The sequence below is a fragment of the Lissotriton helveticus genome, chromosome 4_1 (assembly GCF_964261635.1).
Source record: "Lissotriton helveticus chromosome 4_1, aLisHel1.1, whole genome shotgun sequence".
Classification (NCBI taxonomy): Eukaryota; Metazoa; Chordata; class Amphibia; order Caudata; family Salamandridae; genus Lissotriton; species Lissotriton helveticus.
This window is the reverse complement of record NC_136063.1, coordinates 1,469,913,196-1,469,933,730: the sequence shown is the minus strand read 5'-3', so window position 1 is coordinate 1,469,933,730 and position 20,535 is coordinate 1,469,913,196. Positions and strand designations below refer to the sequence as shown.

Sequence of the window (20,535 nt, the reverse complement as noted above, 5' to 3'; positions counted from 1 at the left end):
CTACAAACGTCAATCAAATATTAGATGCCAGTAAACTTGCTTCATTCAAAAATATATTTGGTTCTCTGGAATTTATGTCAACAAGCCTTAATGTTACATCCTACTAACCATTTCCAGCCTATGTTTGTAATTGAAATATATAGTTTGCCAGCACTTCCACCCCAAAAGAGTAAAACCAAAATCGCTGCTCTCCATTAACCAATAACGGTAATTGTTATTGCTCCACTTTTCATGTAATCACTGGAGACAGAATCCTGTGTGGAGATTATGCAGTGACGTGATGTGTTATGTATGCATGGACTGAGTGGGCAAGCTGTCAAAATGCTGAGTGGGGATGCTATGAGAATGTGATCGTTGGACTCGGCCCTTTCTGCAGGATCATCGCAAAACTTTTTGCCTTCACCCTCCTGTTTTCTTAACCCATTTTCGTTGGCGTTTAGGACTCTGCACTCTTTGCCACTGCTACACAGTTCTAAACTGCTGGTGCTCGCTCCCTAAAACATGGTAGAATTGGCTAATAACCAATTGGCATATTTAATGTACTTGTAAGTCCCTAGTAAATTGGCACTACCTGTGCCCGGGGCTTGTAAATTAAATGCTACTAGTGGACCTGCAGCACTGAGTGAGCCACCCACTTAAGTAGCACTTGAAACATGTTTCAGGTCTGCCATTGCAGTCTTTGTGTGCAGCTTATAAACTGCCATGTCGATCTGGCAAAATAAAATATTTGCCAGGCCCAAACTTTTCTTTTTAATGCACAGACCTACCTCTCCTATAGGCTAACATTGGAGTTACCATATTATATCCAATTGGAGATCATTCCCAAATGGTTACAGGTATTCAGTTCATGTTTGGTGTCTCTGGAATTGGAATACAAAATCGTCTCTCAAGGTGTAGTCAGATTTTAAATTACAATTTTGAAAATGCCACTTTCAGAAAGTAGGCCTTTTCCTGCCAAAGCCATTTTGTGCCTGCAGCCTGCCTCTGGGTTACATGAATTTGTGTAGCTGACAGATGGGCGTTGCGTATTCCTCTTAGACAGCCACGCACAATAGAGAGCTTAGTTGTGCCTGGATGGGCCATGACTGGCAGTTTGAGAGGACAGAGCCGGGCACAGCCCTACTTACATTTGAATAGGCCCTGCCCTGCCTCCACACAAAGGGCTGCATGCCCCTACAGATAGTCTGAAGCTAAGGCAAAGGAAAACCTCTACAAGCGTCTCTCACTTCAAAGGAAGGCCCAGGTATAAATAGTGGCTCCCAGACACCAATTTTTCAGTACACGCCTGGATTTGTGGATACTCTCCCAGGAAGAAGGATTGCTGTGCTGCAAAAAGGACTTCCACTCTGCTGGACTGCTGCTCTGAAGGATTGCTGCCCCATTGGGCTGACCGGCTGACCTATCACCTTTGTTAGAAGGACTGGGCCTGCATATGTTAAATCCAGGATACCGGAGTGAATTCAGGGCTGGTTGGCTGGCCTCCGGACTACAGCCTCAGAGACAGAAGGCTCGAAAAACCTTGAACCCAGCACCTGGTCTCTGGCATCTGTGAGACAAACCCTGCTAAGTATTACCACCCCAGTCCTTGACCCTTGGAAGTGGGCCTGAAGGTGCTCTGCCAGACCATCTGTGGGTTTAGCGGAACTGACACATCACCTCTGCTACATGATGCAATCCAAAGCAGAACCAACGCATCACATCTGATGCGAGATTCTCTCACATCGCAAATCTCTAGTTGAAGGCAGCCTCAACAATGCAGGTTCTTGCTTCACAGCTTGGCGGCACAATGCACCCTTGAAGCGGGACCTCGTAATGCTGCACCACCAGGATTTAAGGTATTCTTCTTCAGTGGGCACAAATAAGTCCCTGTAGCCAGCCAAGACTCCATCACATTCAGCCTGAAACTGTGACTATGTCTCAGTGCTTCACGGCCAGATATCCACAGTTGGCACTTTGTGCTTTTTGGCGCCATTTTCACTGAAATCTTTAAACCTCTATTTTGCCTGTTCTACCGATTGGATTATTGTTGTTTGGTCTTGATTTAGTTATTAAAATTGACTCTCTTTTTCTAAATTGGTGTGTGGCTTTTCTTGTGTTGTGTTTTCAATTTATTTATAGTGCTGCATTAATACTTTACACTTTGCCTTTAAGTAAAGCCTGACTGCTCTGTGATCTGAGGGTTCAGCTTTTATTAATTTGGGGTTTGCCTGAACTTCATTCACCCTGACAATGAATATGGTTCCTGCTTGAGTAGGAATTCACCCCCCCCCAACCAGTAACCAAACTTCTCCCAAAAATGATGTATGACATGCTGCTTTCTGTGTGCTGGGTGAAGACTTAGATAGATTACAGCGGGAGGGAGAATGGAGTCATATCAGGACCTATCCGATTGTGGCCAAGACCTAATGCCCAGACATGAAATAAAGAACTTACTTCCTACCTGTGTAGCGCCAGACTTACTTATGAATCCCTTGTCTTATAGCCAGGGCCACTGGAATTATGCAATTGTGTGGCCGTGGTAAGTTTCGAGTAATAGCTTTGCTACATTTGACACATAATCTGTTATCTGCCGTATAATCTGCATATGTTAATAAAAAAAGGTTTTGTTTCTAGCTCAAACGGTTCAAAAGTTCCAACAAAAAGTAGTGACACATGTTGCCACACAGTGGAAGACATTATGCAAAGGTGACTGGACAACTTTCTGTTACTTATTGCTATATTTGGGTGTTAAACTAATACTAAACAGGTGCAATTAATGCCCAGACAGTGTTAAATTTAAAATGTACTGAATAATAAAGTAATACTATCACAGAATGTGAAGTATAATTTGTCTTTTCTTGCCGCATAATTTACTCAACCCTGTCTCATAATTTGGCCCTCCACTACTGCATAATTCCAGTGGTCCTGTCTATAGCTATTACAGATTATATTTCACCTCTGTCATGCAAGCTTCACAATTGATGTCTTTTAGAACCACTGATTGAAATAAATATTGTTGACAGATACTCACATACACCTCTATTTAGTCTACAAAACAATAGTGATGGGAGAGCACATTCCTGAGGAACATGACTGTAAAAAGAGGAAGAAAGGGTATAGAGCAGAAGAAGGGTGATTGCAGATAATGAGTATTTGAGCTAGTTATTACTTTAATTTCCATTGTCATCATTAAAGCTATTATTCTATTGTGATGTTGTAAAGCCACACACGATTGTAGCACTTATTTAAGTGACAAAATCAACACTACAAAATCCACACATAGGAAAGCATTAACAGTTCAGATGCTATACAGTGAACACAAAGAAAAAGATATTGCCCTCGACAGTGATAAATGTCTGTATGATTGGCTGCCGTCTTGCTCATTTGCAGTAAGATACAAAAATAAAAGAAGATTGCCACGTAGCTTCTTAGCTGAAAGACAAGATCACTACCCATGCGTTAGGAAGAAGCTAGACCAGGCATATAAAGATTGAAAAAATCCCAACGGAAATAAATACATAATAGCAACCAGAGGAAAATTGAGAGAGACCAATTGAAAGAGCGTGGAAGGATAACTTGCTTACCAAAATGAAGCGACCAAAAGAAATAATAAACACTGACAAAGCCAAGAGGTCTGGCTTTTTACAAAGTGTTTCTTATGTGCTAATTTTATGTGTTGTAGTGAGGATTGGTGAGTGGGTGAATACCCACATACACATAATGAGTCAAAGGATGACTTAATGGATGAGTGAGTGTGTGTGTGGCTGAGTGAATGGTTGATGATAGCATGAGACAAAGAATGGATGACTGACTAAATCCATGAAAACATAGTGGAATGATTGGGTCGATGAATGGGTGAGTGAATACACAGACAGCTGGCTAGATGAGAAGAGCATTTATTGATGAATGGCCATAAATAAGTACCTGGAGAGCAGAAATAGTGATTAATATGAATGCGAGGTTTGATCAATGGGTAAAATGGTCAGTCGATGGCTGAAGCCAAGTTGCTTCGCAAGGTCACGGTACACATGCAATGGCTGAAGGAGGGTGACCCAAATAAGCCAATAGCTGAAAAGGGCGATCTCAAAGAGCTTCTCTGTGTACTTTTTGTTGTGATGACATGAGATCTCCACCCTTACCCAGATATGCAAGATTTCCTCCAGCTCATAGAATAGGGTACATTATGGCAGCTATGGTTCAATGAAACAAACGTTTAAGTACAAACTGAATCTTAACGCAGTGAAGCGAGAAAGGAACCCACACAGTGAGGTGATAAAGCAAAACAAAAGGAGGCTATATCACAGTATATAAAAAGCAGCTGTGGGTGGACTGACAATGCAGCGAGTAACTTCAAACTGGAGAAAAGAATGTCAATAAATAATGGTCATTGAGAAATTTGTAGACAGTCTAGGTCATTATTGTGCACGAGGTCACACAAGCTTGGATTAAGGTAATTGTCACCTTCTATGATTCAAATAGGATCAAACAGGATCGCTTTCTATACTGATTAGAAGAAACTAGTTGTGTGATGATTAGATGCTATGTTCACCAAAGTCGCAACCTTTTAAGATAATAAGGGTCTGACTACAAGTTTAGCAGGGCTGCAGCGGGTCCGCCCCGCCACCGCCGCAGCAAACCCGTGGTCTGGCCACCCACCAGATTAAGAGTTTCTTGTATCCGGGGGGCTTTTTGTTACTTTCCCATAAATGGGCAGCGAACTGGGAATGCCAAAAACAGTTCCTACACGGCATGGATTGTTAAGTCCAAGCCGTGTAGAAACTAGGGTACATGTATAAAGGAGGGTCACATAATGTGCCCCCCTGCATGCATCCTCATGCAGAAGCGGCACAGGGTCCCTGCAGGACCCCCTTTGTTTCCTCTTCCCCACAGTGTTCATGGAGTAAAAACCTCCATTACACCTCCGGCGGAGAGGCAACCCGTAATATGCTTCGTGGGACCGGTGCGGTCCAGCCAAGCATAAAGCGGCCTCCTGACTGCCGCAACCCCACCAGGGAATGGCGGTTTCCTGGCGGCTGCAGGGGGGGCAATGGCAGTCCGACTGCCCTAATTATAAAAGGACAGTCGTGAGACCGCCATCGCCGTGCCCCCATGAGTCTGGCTGTCCGTGGACCGCTAGACTCATAATTAGGCCCTAAGTGCTTCATCGAAGCAGAAAGAAAATGTTCACAAGCATTTTGAGCTATTTTATGCTTAAATTAGAAACTTATATAACTTGTATGACACCATTATTTGTAAGTATACCAGTAAAATGAAGCATACCCCATGATATGAATCACTGGAACGATCACTGGAACCAAGCTATTCCTGGTTGAAAAGTCCTAATAGGGCGAAACCAGTCCTAGAATGCTTGTGTTCCGGTTCACAGAGGAATTGGCCTGGCAGTTTGGGCTGGACTGTTTCCATGAGGAACATGGTCAAGACTGATTTGCATATGGCTGGGTCAAAACTAAGGTGGCATAGTGGGCAAAAACGATAAATTGGGATGCAGCCTGAGTGATTGCCAATGGCTGAGATTAATTCAAGAATTCCATCCATCACCTTGTTGTTTTTGCATTTGATGCCCTAAGAGCGCCTGGTATGCCCAGACGTGGGTCCTGGGCTCACTGTGCCACTGGAACAAAGCTATATCAGGCTGAAGAGATCTAACTTGGGCAAAACCGATCCTAGGGTTCAGGGAGGACTTGGCCTGGCAGTTCGGGCTGGACTGTCCCCATGAGGAACAGGGTCAAGACTGATTTGCATATGGCTGGGTCCAAACTGACGTGGCCTGGTGGGCAAAAAACGATGGATGGAGATGTGTCCCGAGCAAATGCCAGTGGCTGAGATTAAGTCAGGCATTCTATCCTTCACCACAATTCCAAAGACACCAAACATGATATAGCTACCAGCTCCTAATTAGGAATTACAGCTTATTAAATGTAATCAGGAATCCCCAATGTTATCCCATGGGAGGGGTAGGCCTGGCAGTACTGAAAAACAAGTTTAGGTGTTTTTGACTACCAGGACTTGTAAAACATAAAAGTACTTGTCCAAACTTTAAATTACACAGCACCCTGCCATTTGGGCTACATAGGGCCAGCCTTAGGGTTTACGTATATGTAATTAAAGATGAGTTTAAGGCTAGGCAAGGGGGTTTAACTGGAAAGACAACATGGCAATTTAAAACTGCATTCAGGCTGCAATGGCGGGACTGGGACATGTTTTAAAGTGCTACTTAAGTGGGTGGCACTGTAAATGCTGCAGGCCCTCTAGTAGCATTTAATTTACAGGCCCTGGGTATACAGTATACCACTCTAAAAGGGACTCACAATAAATTAAATTGGCCAATTGGGCATAAGCCAATGTAACCATGTTTAAGGGGAGTGAGCACAAGCATTTTAGCACTGGTTAGATGTGGTAAAGAGTCCTAGGGCCAACATAAACAAGTCCAGCAAAAATGGAGGAGGTGAGGCAAAATGTTTGGGGGAAGACCACCCTAGGGCTGACAAGTCTGATACCAGTGCTATACAAAATGAAAAGATTTATTAAGAAAGTAAAGTATGTAGATGCTCCAGATTCTTTTGAAAACATTGTTCTTCAACAAATGATTATGTGCTGTTTGGAAGAAAAGAAACATCATTTTATTAACACTGTACCTGTAAAACACACAATGCACATGCAGACTTAGTGTAATAAAATGTATGCCTACATGTTTGGTTTTACCATGTGTCCCCACTATCAGTGGCGGCTGGCAGGGAATGTATGGCGGAGGTTGGGTAGGGGGCTTAGTGTAGATTTAGGAAACAAAAGAAAAGAAAACTTTCCGAGGGTCGTGTCGCCAGCCGCCGTCTCTCCTTCAATGCAGGAACCAGGAAGAACACAGCCTCACAAATCCCCTGACCAATAACAACGCTGCCTTACAGCAGCATTGTGATTGGTTTGAGTGCCCTGGTTCAGCGCTCAGGCAGAGGTTTGGAGGCTGTGCATGTTCTCCACCCACGCTGTATAATACAGTCTGTGGAGAACATGCAGAGTGCCGGTGATGGTTTGGCCAGCCCAAGACGGCCTGCAAACTGTCATGCGCACTTAAGGTACAGCCACCACTCCTCCTCCGGCCTCGGCTTCAGGGGAGGCTAGCCCCACCTGCCCTAACAACCTGGCTGGCTGCAGTGCAACTGCAACACTAAAAATAAAATGATAATAACGTTCAGTTATTATCATTTTATTTTCCGTTTGCACTGCCGTAAAGTAGTGGGGTGAGACTCCTGCACACTATGGCCACTTGAAGTACTTCTTTCTATCAAGAAATAGTCTTAAAATCAGTAGCTTACCTTACATATGCGGGCTAGACTTTTAAAAGGTAGTATGACTTTAGCACTGATAGTATATCAGTCGGTTTGAGCCCATTAGTAGGAACAGGCTGCAGCAGAGACTTTCCAAGTAAGATATTCAAACAAATGCTCAAAAGCATCACAGAGGGGTAAAAAGTAATAAAATGACTTCCTCTGATGTCATCAATGGCAAAAGAATATGTAGATTACTTCTGCCACTCTTTTGAAGTTGGAGAAATCAACCTACTTCTCCAATATAAATTAAGGCAATACGTAGCACTAAAAAATACCTGCCAATATACTTGTCTTGCTAAATGTTAGTACATGAAGGTCCTTGAGTGATAGTGCAACTTTTTTTATGCTATAATGCAACACCATAATGGTCAAAACAAGCCTGGTGTGTTTTAGATATATAGAAGCACACCATTTCACTTGTGTTTAATCACAACAACATTTCAGATGGTGAACAATTGAATAGGCACGACTCAGTAGGTTCAGCTTCTGGCATTATTCTGACACAATATTTATTGCTACATCACTTCACCTGGAAAGTACAAATTTAAAAATGTGCTATTATAACTCATTTTTACTACCTGTTCAGTTTATTGGTAACATCTCTAAATGGAAAAAAGTATTCACAATTGCAATAGTTTGTTATGTATTAAAATTGGACAAAAATTCTACAATTGCAAATGACTTCAAGGCATGCCCTTCAGTGCCATAGATTATTCTGTTATGTTAGGTTACATCTTTATATTACTATGGCGTACTTCCACCATTTCAATGGTCCTGTAGGACTATCAGAGTCTGGGCACCCTCCTGGTTGTGGGATTTTGTGGCAGGACCAGATGTGAAAAGTATGCTTTCTTGGGGCCCATTCGGCTAGGAAGCGTATGGGAACTACATTTTTTTCTTTACATGCCAGATCAAAAGTTATTATTAAACCAGCTGACTGGTTAATGAATGCAACAGTTAAACAACTTTTCTTTACATTTATGATTGGTATTGCTTCTTTGGTGAGGCGATAGCTTTGAACAAGGATTATTCCAATCACTTTTGTATGATCATAGATAATCTTCTCCTTCAGTGCTGCTATAGAACGTACATTTTCCAAGCTTTTACAACAGAAAGGTTTGAGTTCTATTAAAGGACACAGGTGAGGATTATGCCACTAGATCCACTTAAAGGGTTAAGTATTATTTGTACTTTCCCTATATTGGCAAAGCATGTATATTAGGATGTTTGTTACACTTTAGCTTGGGAGATTGGTAATTGATACAAATCTTTTAGTCTTGTAGGCATTGAACAGAAGCAAGATTAAGGGGGACAACCAGTAAGCGATGTTACAACACATCTTGGCACCCAAGTAGATGTCTCAGAATAGTTGAAGCAAAAGATTTGTTTCTCTACACTTGATGATCTTTTAAAGAACTTTAAGGTTTTAGGATTCTTCCTGACTTAAGTCAAAGTTGTGATATTGAATTAGGTTGTGTTACATTATTTTAGAGACTGCATTGATGAAGGCTAGAATGGGCAAGTCTGAATTCTATAATCGAGTAATGTTGCAAGATTCACAGTTCAAAATATTCCATGCGCTTGTCCTTGAAATAAATATAGGTCTTAGAAGTATGAAATATCAACAAAAGTAGACCAAAGAAAACTGCATTATTTTACTTAAAATAAGTGACAGTCCAGTACACGGGAATGATGGTGCAATCGGTGGTACAGTAAAAAGATCTTTGATTAATCCATGTATAAAACAACATTATTCAATTAAATTAATCAGGGGAACAGAAGGGAGATGTGTAGCAGACCTAATTTAAAACCCTTCCTGAAAATTCAACTAGAGGTGGGGTCACGAGCTGAGATCAGAGAGTTATGGGAGGAAGGTTAGGAAGATATATTGGGGGGACCAGATTTGGGTCAATGAAAAAGCATGAATATGATGTGGAACAGTTTGTAATTAAAAATTGTGAGGTAATTGGAGACATAGGAACAGATGGCTGAATGAATAGAATGTATGGGGCTGCCATTTTATTTTTAACTGGACTCTCATAACATATATTCATTGCCATTGCACACCGTGTCAACCAATGAATTAATTTAAGTACTCCAATGAAAAAGGCTGAAGACAAAGTTGGAAACAAGAAAAAAACTATTTTGCATGACATTCAGATTTACCAAGTAACTTGGTAACTGAAGGATGATAAAGTACTGGGATAGATATGGAGAATGAAAAATAAACAGTATGTGTTTATCATTGGTGAACTTAATTACCAAGATATATTTTCAAAAAGAAACAAACATGAAGCAAACTATCTTCCTTAAGGGTGTAAATAACAATGTCTTATATGAAATTCAGAACAACAAACAAAAATTGCATTTTGGCTTTTATAAATCTGCTAGCTAACAGGCTGGTAGTTGTGAAGAGCTCAAAGAAAGGACAAAACAAAACTCCAGTATTTTATAGCATGCAATAGGAATGTTCCCAAATAGATGTTCTGATTTAATAGTGGATAGATAATTACAAAGATGTCAGTGGAATGATTAGTACTGCCTGAAGGGACAATGCACTAATCATGCTTAATAGAAGCAAGGTTGAAGTCCTATGTGCTTGCTTTCTCATTTACTATCTGTAACATTATATTCATAACGTCTTTATACCCACAATCAATGTATTGTGTATTATCTATGTTACTGGTGGAGATGGGGCACCAGTGGAATGCCTTACATAGGACTGAGAGTATGTTTAGAGCTACAGAAGTAACACTTGGGGAATGATAAGGGTGCAATGAACAACAAAATGAAAATATTAAAGAGTGAAGACCGGAGAGTTAAGCTGGAGATACAAAATATGTTGGGAGCTGATGGGAGACGTGGATAGTTTTAGGTCAGGAGTGAGGGCCCGTTTACAATGAGGAGAAGTTGTTCCACAGTTTAGCAGCATAGAAGGAGTAGGCCAATCTTCTTACTCTTTTCTTGCCTTTGGGACCTTATGTTGTATTATGTTGGTACTTCAGGTGGCACTGATGCAGTCAGAGGGAGAGCTTTGCAGCTAGATGGTCTGACTTACTGGTGCAGATTCCTCTTTATATGATAAAAAGAGATTTGAGCTTGACGCAAGCCGGAATAGGGAAGACTTGAAATTCTGGAACGTGAGAGTGAAATGCCATATTTGCAACTACCAGTGTACAGCACTCTACAGAGGAATATACTCCACAGTTGGGAATGGTGGCCTCTAGGAGGTAATTGAGCACAGCACTGTGCATGTAGGACATTGGGGAGATTTGCAAAGCTTTACGCTTGCACAAGAGAACTACCTGAAGTGTTCAACCTGTGTTGGAGCCAGTCATGAAGGTGTAACAGTCCCTATGATCTCTTGGCCTCCAGTCTAGGGCTAGGGCATTTTACCAATGTGTTTACCAGCTGCAAAGGAAATATAAATATTTTGATGTGTGTGTGTATCTGCTTAAGTATCGATAACCAATGTTTGCTCAGGCCTCCAATGGCAATAGTAAGGGAGTGCCGGCACACTTCCATGATTCTTAATGATGTAATGTTTATTCCAAAATCAGCATTTAGACCAGACGCATTTAAGCTAACTGTGAACAAGGCTACTGCCCAATCCCCCTGCGGGTGGCCAAACCTCCCGTCGGCCAGGCCCTGCAACTAACCACCCGCTAATGGCTTAAAGTTAGGATTGGGATGATGTACGTATATTTTTGAAAAAGTATATGTGGTACATAAGACAGTAATGGAAGATATGCAGATTGACACACAAACTCCCCTCATTCAGTATTCTTGACTTGTACAGATAATATATTGTGATGATGGGGATGATGTGACTAAACCCTGTGCTGTGAGGAATAAAGAGAAATGGGAGACTGTGTTGATGTCCAAACATCTGACTGTACTACTGTCCTTGTGATATCAAAATGCCAATAAAGTTAATAAAAAATGTTTTTAAAAACACCCGCTAATGGCCAATCCCATGCTATGCCCAGAACCTTCTCCCACACTCTTGTTTTTGATTTTTTTGTACATTTTTATCCCACAGGAGAACAGGAGGCTGCACTGGCTTCCCGCTGGGGACAGGAGGCTTGGGTACAGGGCCTGGCCACTGCAGTCAACGCCATGCACAGCCACAGGCTGTGCATGGCGAGAGGTTATAGTGAGTTATAGGTAAGTAAGTTAGTAAGATTTTAACCTACCCTAAAATAAAAACTTTGAAATTAACTGAAAAACCCAAATGTTAAAGTGGAGTTATAGGTAGGTCTTCTAATGATAAAAAACAAAGGCCAACAAGTATCAAATTAGCATTTTTTGCTATATTTTATATTATTTTGCCATTGCAGTTGCTAGATCACTTGTTCTGCAAAACTGGAGAACATGTCTACAACCTAGTATTGAACATTGGTTTAATAAAAGGACCAGGACTTGTAGACTTGAAGAGGCCTATGCCAAACGTATAGGAGCAGTGGTAAGATTTAGGTGTATTTGGCGATCTTTTTTCCCTTATGGGTTTATAGGTGAAGCCTGATGATTATGAATTAGTTCCAAATAAATTATATAGGCACGCAGCACTTTGTAGAATTCGGGGTATACCTATATTCATCAGACTCAAAACAAAATGATTAGCACTTGGCACTTTGCACTTTATTTGTTAATTCCATTTAAATGTAATTTATTAATTAAAAGTTTAGTTAGGATGTTTTAGATGAGGGCTGTGGGAGTCTGATTCCTTATAAGCAATTTTTACGGAATCGCTATTTGGTAATCACAAGATGCTATATATGTAAGGAATAGCCAAAGATTTGGCAATTCCTTAATATTACCTAATACCGATTCGGTAAACAGCGAGTCGCAATTAGATAACATTACTCCATTTGTTCTTATGAGCTGAAAGTCCCATAGGTGTAAATGGTTTTGCATTCTCTAATTAGTGAATGCAAAGCCAAGGGTGCCCAGGGCCCTAAAGCTCCCTGAAGCAGCCAAAACAAATTAATGTGCACATGTAAAGCGCACACATGCCCTAGGAACATGTGTGTGCCACATGGCACTTTGAAAAATGCAGTTTTGTGCATTTTCAAAGTTTGCACATGGTTACCATCGACTTCAAATCATTGGTAATTGCATTTTTCTAAATGCACAACTTACATTTGGAAAATACTTCATACATTAAAGAATTGCAAATTGTGGTACCCTATTTGCATTATCAATTTTAAGTAACCACAAAAAACTGTAATTACCTAAATTTGGGACTGCAAAGCCTTTCATACATCATGAAAGGCTATTTTGCATTTGCGAACTGTCGCATTTTGCATTTTGCACTGTTTGCAAATGCAAAACTGTTTCAAACATGTGGCCCATAAACTTAAAACAAAAAGAAAACTGAAATTCAACAGTTATACTTACCTGACATAAGTATAAATGACATAGGGCCAGATGTACGACGGATTTTTGCATGCGCAAATTGGTTTTAGACCCGTTTGCGCATGCAAAAAACCTGTGGACTTTGTAGTAACCCAATTTTGCAAGTCGCTAATTAAATAGCGACTCGCAAAATAGGGTTAGCGATTCGCAATTAGGAAGGGGCGTTCCAGAGGCGTCCCTTCCTAATAGCGAGTCTGAACCCTATGTAAGAAGGTTTTGCGACCGCAATTGCAGTTGCAAAACACTTGCAGTTCACCACCCTCTTCAAGAGGGTGGTAAACCATAAGCAAACGGGAAGGGGTTCCCAAGGGACCCCTACTCCTTTGTGAATGGGTGGGCAAACATTTTTGAGAGCAGGCAGTGGTCCCAGTCCTTTAAGGATAACGGGCTGCGTTTAAAAAAAACTGCTTTATTTAAAAGCAGTCCTAGACATGGAGGTCTGCTGACCCCAGCAGGCCACCATCCCTGGGAGTGCCAGCCATTCCCAATGGGGTCGCAAATTGCGATAGCCTCATTGATATGCATGAGGCATGCAATTTGCGACCCCATTGGGAATCGAAAACAGTGTCTCAGACACTGTTGTACATTGGCAATTGCGGCTCGCAAATTGCCAATGGTCGTACATCTGGCCCATAATGTTAACTGATACAACTGTAGCAAGCCAGTTTGTTTGTAAGTGTGCATGATAAAACATCTTAATCACAGCTGAAATCAAATTAATTTTTCTATTTTAAGCCCAAGCCGGTTTCTTGTTTCTTTAATGACATGGTTCATGACTATAAAAATGGAGTATTCTCCTGCCTGGCAATAAATAGCTGAATTTGTCATTTCAAAAGAGGAAGTTTACGGCGTAATTTAACAAACTGTTGGGCTGTGCCCTGTTCCTCCAAGTAAATAGTGTGCAAGGCAAAGTTTTTTGTTTTTCAAAAACAGACTCCCAAAAAATGAATGCCATGACGTGCTGGAAGCTTTTTTTTTCCTAGCTTGTTGGCATTCATTAATTACAATCTGTTGAGGATTGCCAGGCTTTCTCTTAACAGGCTCAAACAGGAAGACCCTTCATTGACCGACAGCCCATGTCAGTTGGGCCGTCAGAGAAAGGTTTCGGCTAATTCCACTGTCGGGAACAATACGATTTTCCAGACTCGAAAGAGAGCAGGGAATTACAAGTTTGGTGGATAGGGTACGCCGCTACTTTTTTTGGCAGAGTACTCTATCTGCTAAACTCTAAATAAAGCCCTTGGTATCTCTAGTAGTGAGAGTTGGAAAAATATCTAGAAATTTAGTGGCGAGGGTCTGAACCTCCATCAGGCGTTGGGGGGCTAGAGTGGAAGGGTGGCGAGACTGACCAGTACAAGACAGAGAATGATTAAAATAGCAGCCTCATCTTATAAGTGAAAATGCCTGGTAACAGAAAACAACTGGATATTCATTTGCTAGTATGCAAGGTTCAACAAGGACCGAAGGCAGAAAACATATATTGCTCATGTTTATACATTAAAATAATAAACACCAACACAAGACTATGGCAGGTTAATTTCTAAATTGTGTCCATATCAATAGAAATGGTTAAGAATTTCTATTCCCAGTAATTTCGAAGTTAGGATAGGTATGGGATAGACAGTCCTAACACAATTATAAACTCACATCCTGATTCAGTATGAAATTAGAAATATAATTATGGAGCATGTAAGTGGTGTGATTTTTGTCAATTAATGAAAAGGATATAACGTTAAAAGAGTTGTAACAGGGTGGGGAAAATTAGTAGCCATTTTACTTTAGCATCTAAGGTGTCTACCTCCCTTTTCTTGATATTGTTCTGCATGGGAATACATTTACATTATGGACTGACAGGCATACGTCATAGGGAAAGGCTATCTGACCTATAGCGAATACCTTTCCATACATGTGAGGAGGATGAAGCTAGGAATGCTGGGGCCCCTAGTTGAAGTAGTCAAATTTGCATAATTTTTTCTGAGGAGTTCACAGGAATAATGAGGGTGAGAATCTATGGTTTTCAGCCACATAATCTACGCATCTACTAGATGTCCTCTAAGCTTAGGGGCGGGCACAGAGCAGCAGAAGTTGCCTGTCTTTTAACTGGAGACTTCTTTTCATTGCCAAACTATTGCCGGCTATCTGCGAGGAGTGAAGGAGAGTGGGTCCTGTTCGGATGTTACCTATTAATGAGGGGTTATTTGAATGCACAGACAGAAATGTACTGCCTTCTATAGAGAGATTTATACCCAGTAAGTTATTGTCAAGACTGCCTATAATTAGCGAACAAGTCATTAATTCCACAGTGTGGAAAAACCTTTAGTAATTATGAGATTTATGGTAACACTGTTCAAAAATTGTGAACAAAATGACACAAAGTGAATGCCTGGATTTTTCATAATTTTCTTGGGAGCACTTGGGAGCACATGGAAGCACCTGGAAGAAGGTAATCTAACAAGCATGAACTAATTTAGGTTTTTCAAATATAAATTATGGAAAACGAACCGGGTTGCCTTTTTTTCAAGAAAGGTCTGTCAATTATGGGCAAAGGTGATGCAACTGACTTTATCAACCTTAAGTTTAGCAAATTATTTTCTACTGATAAACATCAAAATGTAGTTTGGTCAAATGGTGCAAATGGGGCCTGGATGTGGATATCTCAGTATAGATACTTTTGATAAAATTACTGCTTAGCCATCAATGATGGAGAAGCTTTTGACAATCTACAGGGTATGATTGAAATACCACCGGGTTCAGTAGTGAACATGAAGATCTAAAATAGGAAAGTCATACCTTTGTCACAACACATTAGCCAAGGCATAAAAGAACTACACAAATCATTTGCAGATTACGAAGCAAACCATTCAGAGTTAATAGTCTTTAACAAAGGAAACAAATGTGGAGTAGATGCTTGGGCAAATATACTCATAGAATAATCTTGGTAAAATAAAGCACATGCAACAAAATGTTAACACCCACATTGATTCAGTAGCATAAAAGGCAAAGCCTTCATACAATTCATAATGAACTACAATGTCATGTACTGTGGCCACCATAATAGAACACAAGAGAGAAAATACAGAGAATTTCCATTAAACTAAAACGCACAAGTTCATCTGAAGAAGAACCCTGAGGGTTCAGCAAATGCAATGAGAATGAAAAGTTTAAAGAGGTTCAGCCCTCAAAAAAGGAGGGTAAGTAATAAATGAGCAAGTCATACATTTTTTTAAGTTGCACATACTGATGAAAGCGGTAGGGTACAAAACTGTGCAGGATTCTAGAAAGATATAATGAAATCACTTCCAAATGCACCATGCCTAAATGGCTCTAATCATTACCTTGGAACTGCCCATGATAACTGATGGCAAAATAAAGCGCAAGGTGAAAATTAGCGGAATGAAAATTAATTTAGTATTAAGTTAAATAAACTAAATCAATGCAAATGAACTATATTTCAGTCTAATAAACTGTGTCGGCCTTTACTGGGATTAAATTAACATACTGTGATAGCTAAAGTAGACAAAACAAGTATATGGTGTTTTGTGCTTCAGGAGATCCACTTTGGGTGCATATGTTGATGTTCAGTGATTTTCAGGCACTGGATTATATTGAGGCCAGCTCTCAGGGTGGGAAAAGGGGACTATAGACCTAAAATTGGTGGAAGTGTAGGGAAGGGCTTCCTGATAAGAAAATCTAAAGGTATTTTTGAAATTACACTTATCCTTTTTGAAAGGCAGCCTTGATATATTTCCTTGTACATAAAGGTTTATACAAATAAGCTCATCTACTGTAACATATGTACAGTATCAACTTTCCTTTGCAAAGATGTGTGAATACAGCCCCTAGATTTTAGGATACTAGGAAGTTCATTAGATGCACCACAACAGTTAATTCCTAAAACAAACCTCCCATTACAAGTGGCTGTAAGCTTTTGCATAAGGAGTTTGAAACATTACCCTAAAAATGATCAAATACTATTGCATTAGGAATAGTCAAATACCTCCGCAGGTTAGACATTATGATACATGAAAGTCCTTCACAACTTTACAGTTCAATATTGTGAAGAAAGGGCAGAAGTTCAAAATGATACAACTTTCTTCTCATAGTATACACCCTCATGACTTGTTATTAATGTTCCAGGAAATTAAAGAATCAAAATAGAAGCAATTTGTTCTACCCTCCTGGCACTATTGTCAAAGAAAGGTCTTTGGTACTTAGTTTGGGTTTGCTGGACAGGTTACTGTGTCAACAATGTTGCAGATGTCCTGTCTTCCATATTACAAGTGTATTACAGACCATGGACAGGACATTGGCCAAGTTTTGACAGAATATCCTGTGTGAAAAATTCTAAATAAGGCTCTCTGTACAAAATTGGAAACATCAAAATAACTGAATAACATCTGTTGCTTCTATGTTTTCTTCATTTAGTTCAAGCCCCAGAATTTTTATCTATTTAATCAAGAGTGAATAAAACCTTCTTTAAAAGGAATGTTTTGAAGTCCTACTTACGTGGGATGGGTAAACTGGTCAATAAGAACAACCTTTTCAATCAAGTCTCCTGCAATGTTTCGCACTAATTCATAGAAGTCATTTTCGGAAAATCCCTTGTTGGGCAGCCAGAAGGAGATGTCATTAGTTAGAGGAGGATACTTGCTGAGAGCCTAAGAGATATGATAAACAGAAATACACATAATGGACACATGATTACATTTACTATTTCATAGATGTTACTTCTGGACTATCAACACACACTATAGTTGTATGTATCCTCAGTGACACATGCTTTTCTGTTTGGATGTAGCTAAAATACTTGTCAACATAAAAAATAAAGATAACACTTTTTAAAAATAATTACAGCTTTAATTCCACTAGTGGAATTATACAATGGACAGTTTTACCGGTATTCTCAGGCAAGTATGCGCGACAAGGAAAACTATCTTACTAAACAGCTTAAATCCTTGGGTCCAATTAACAAAATGAGTATAGGAACTAGTACTACAGCTGTACTCTTTCAAGTACTCCTACATGCCTTTGTAAATCTGCCTCAAAATGTCCAACTCTCTATTAGTAAAAATGCAAAGAGGGCATACTCCTTTCTATTTGTTCTATATATGAATACCTCATGAATATTCCCATTTTATTCCAATTAATAAAGGCATGTAACAATAAGTAAAAGTATACTGCAGGAGTACTATTTTGCGTACTTCAATATTACTTAATGACAAGGCACCCTTGTGAAGAAACGCAACATTTACTTCCCTTTGTCTTACCAGTAAATAGCCAAGTGCTAAGATTTTTTGCATTTGATAAAATGACAGTTTGTTTCACTGTTTCTGAACTATATTAGAAAACATTGATGAAGCTGTCTAAGCCCAAAATAAAAAAAGAAAAGAAAAGTTCAAAGGCAATAAAAGAGGTCCTGTACATCAATGCACTCATAGAGAATGTTAATCTGAAACTTCATTAGGAAAGTAATTATTTTTGTGCCTCAAGTATATACTATAGCCTTATAGCCCGCCGTAGGCTGGAAAAAAAAAGTCCATAGGGCCCTAATCCAGATGATGGAGGATAATGGGTTTATAGATGCTTGAGTACAACTGAAACCACAGGACACGGGTAGTACATATTACTCGGCACTTCATAGAGGTGTAGCATGGTTAGATTATTTCTTGGTGTCATCCTCTCTTCTCTCTAATTGTCATATCAAGAAATTCCAGCGAGTGATTTCTGACCCCAACCCTTTGGTCCTAGAGGTTCAAAGATGTGCTAGGGGGAGTTGGAACGCAGCTGGTCCTTCGAACGCGCCTTGTTGCAGGACTCAAATTATATTCAATATATGAACAAATGGCTCGAGGAGTTTCTGGAGATCAATAGGGGAAGTGCCGAATGTGGGCTAGTATGGGATGCTCTCAAGGCTTGTATTAGGGGGAAAACTTGAGTTACTGCCTGAACTAGAATAAAAAAGCAAAGCAAGAGATTAAGACGATCTATAGAACAATCATGGATATAGAAGAAGAACTGGTCAGGGCTATTGTCACTGGCATAAATACGGCCGGTCGTTGTACCTAGGACTGTTCTGAACCACAAGACTTTTTTACTAATTGTATTTGGCGGTCTGACTGCAGGAGACTCTCCCGACTTCTGCTAATTCGAGAAAGACGTGTCGTATGGTTATCGACAATATACACTCTCGGCAACTGATGTACTGAGTTTCAGAGACGGGTACTGACTTCTCTGGGAGATCACTTACCCCCCTGACAGACTTCGTAAGGCGTCTCTTTCCATCAGGGTATTGATGGACAGCAGATTTTCTTTAACCAAATAGGAGCCTACAGTGATGCAAGAGATTGGAAAGGAAATGGCGCCTCGATTACTCCCACAGCAATAAAACTGAATATCGGGCGTCTATAAAATCCTATAAAACCAATATAAAAGAAGCTCAAGCCAGTTACTTCGAAAATAAGATTAATGAAGCAGCATCCAAACCCAAGGAGATTTACAAGATCGCTAAAAACCTACTCAAACTCCCTGACAAACCACCAGATCCCCTGACTGCTCAAACCCGCTGCAATGAACAGGCTGACTATTTCTACAACAAAATAGCCACAATCTATTCCTCCTTCCCCCCTCCCCCACACCCCCTCCCAGAACAGCAGTATACCAGACCCTCCCCCCTTTCCCTCCTGGAATCCTTTCCACCTTTGGACCCCACCAGCCTTGAACCCATAATACTACAAGTAAAATCTGGATCCCCCAGCGACCCAGCCCCAGCCCGCTTTTTAAAAACTATCACGCCAGCCATCCTCCCAACTATTCAGAATCTGATCAATAATTCTCTCTCAACAGGGATTGTCCCCCCTAAATGGAAACAAGCTACAGTTAGAGCCCTCCTGAAGAAACCTAACCTAGATCAGATGAACCCGGGAAACTACCGCCCGATCTCTCTGCTACCATGGATCTCCAAAGTCACGGAAAAATACGTTATTCAATGTCTCACCAAATTCCTGGAAGCAAATAATTCCCTGGACACCTCACAGACTGGGTTCCGCCCCATGCACGGAACCGAATCTGCACTACTAGCAGTAACAGAAGGTGCCAGAAGGATTGTAGATGAGGGTGGCACTGCGGCCATTATTTTATTGGACCTCAGTGCCGCCTTCGACACTGTGAATCACGACATCTTACGCCACAGAATGTCAGAGCTTGGAATAACATCTACTGCAGCAGCCTGTCTCCATTCCTTTCTTTCAGACCGCTCCTTCAGAGTCTGCGAGGGCAATACCATCTCACCCAGCAAACCCCTCAGTTGTGGAGTGCCTCAGGGCTCGTCCCTGAGCCCCACGCTGTTTAATATTTACATGCTCCCCCTCGCAGAAATAATCCGCCCTTTCGGCATTCAAGTCGTGTCCTACGCCGACGACACGCAACTGGTGGTCACTCTAACTCATCCCTCTTCCCACCCCAGTGAACTCAGAAGTTGCATGGAAGCAGTCTGCACCTGGATGAGCCAGTCCTACCTAAAGCTCAACGGAGAGAAAACTGAGCTAATGGTGTTGGGCAACTCCCCCCAAAAATCCATTAACTCTCTGTGGCCCCCTGCACTTGGCCCAGCCCCCCGCACAGGGATTCCATCAAGAGCCTGGGCATCTGGTTGGATACTGCACTTACCTTCGGCCACCAGGCAACAAAACTAGCAGCCACCTGCATGGGTATTATCAGACTCATTCGGAAGATTTTACCACTCCTCCCTTTTAAGGCCAGACAGATCATGGTCCAGGGTCTCATCCTCTCCCGG

General features: G+C 40.9%; 1 protein-coding gene across 4 annotated transcripts in view; it reads right to left on the bottom strand.

Moving 5' to 3' along the window:
- FARS2 (phenylalanyl-tRNA synthetase 2, mitochondrial) overlaps window positions 1–20,535 on the bottom strand; it is a 1,625,806-nt gene that overhangs the window by 341,981 nt on the left and 1,263,290 nt on the right. For all 4 annotated transcript variants that reach the window (XM_078688052.1, XM_078688053.1, XM_078688051.1 and 1 more), the window contains one exon: window positions 17,250–17,401. In XM_078688052.1, coding sequence (XP_078544178.1) covers window positions 17,250–17,401 — 152 coding nt within the window. The remainder of the gene's footprint in view (window positions 1–17,249; window positions 17,402–20,535) is intronic.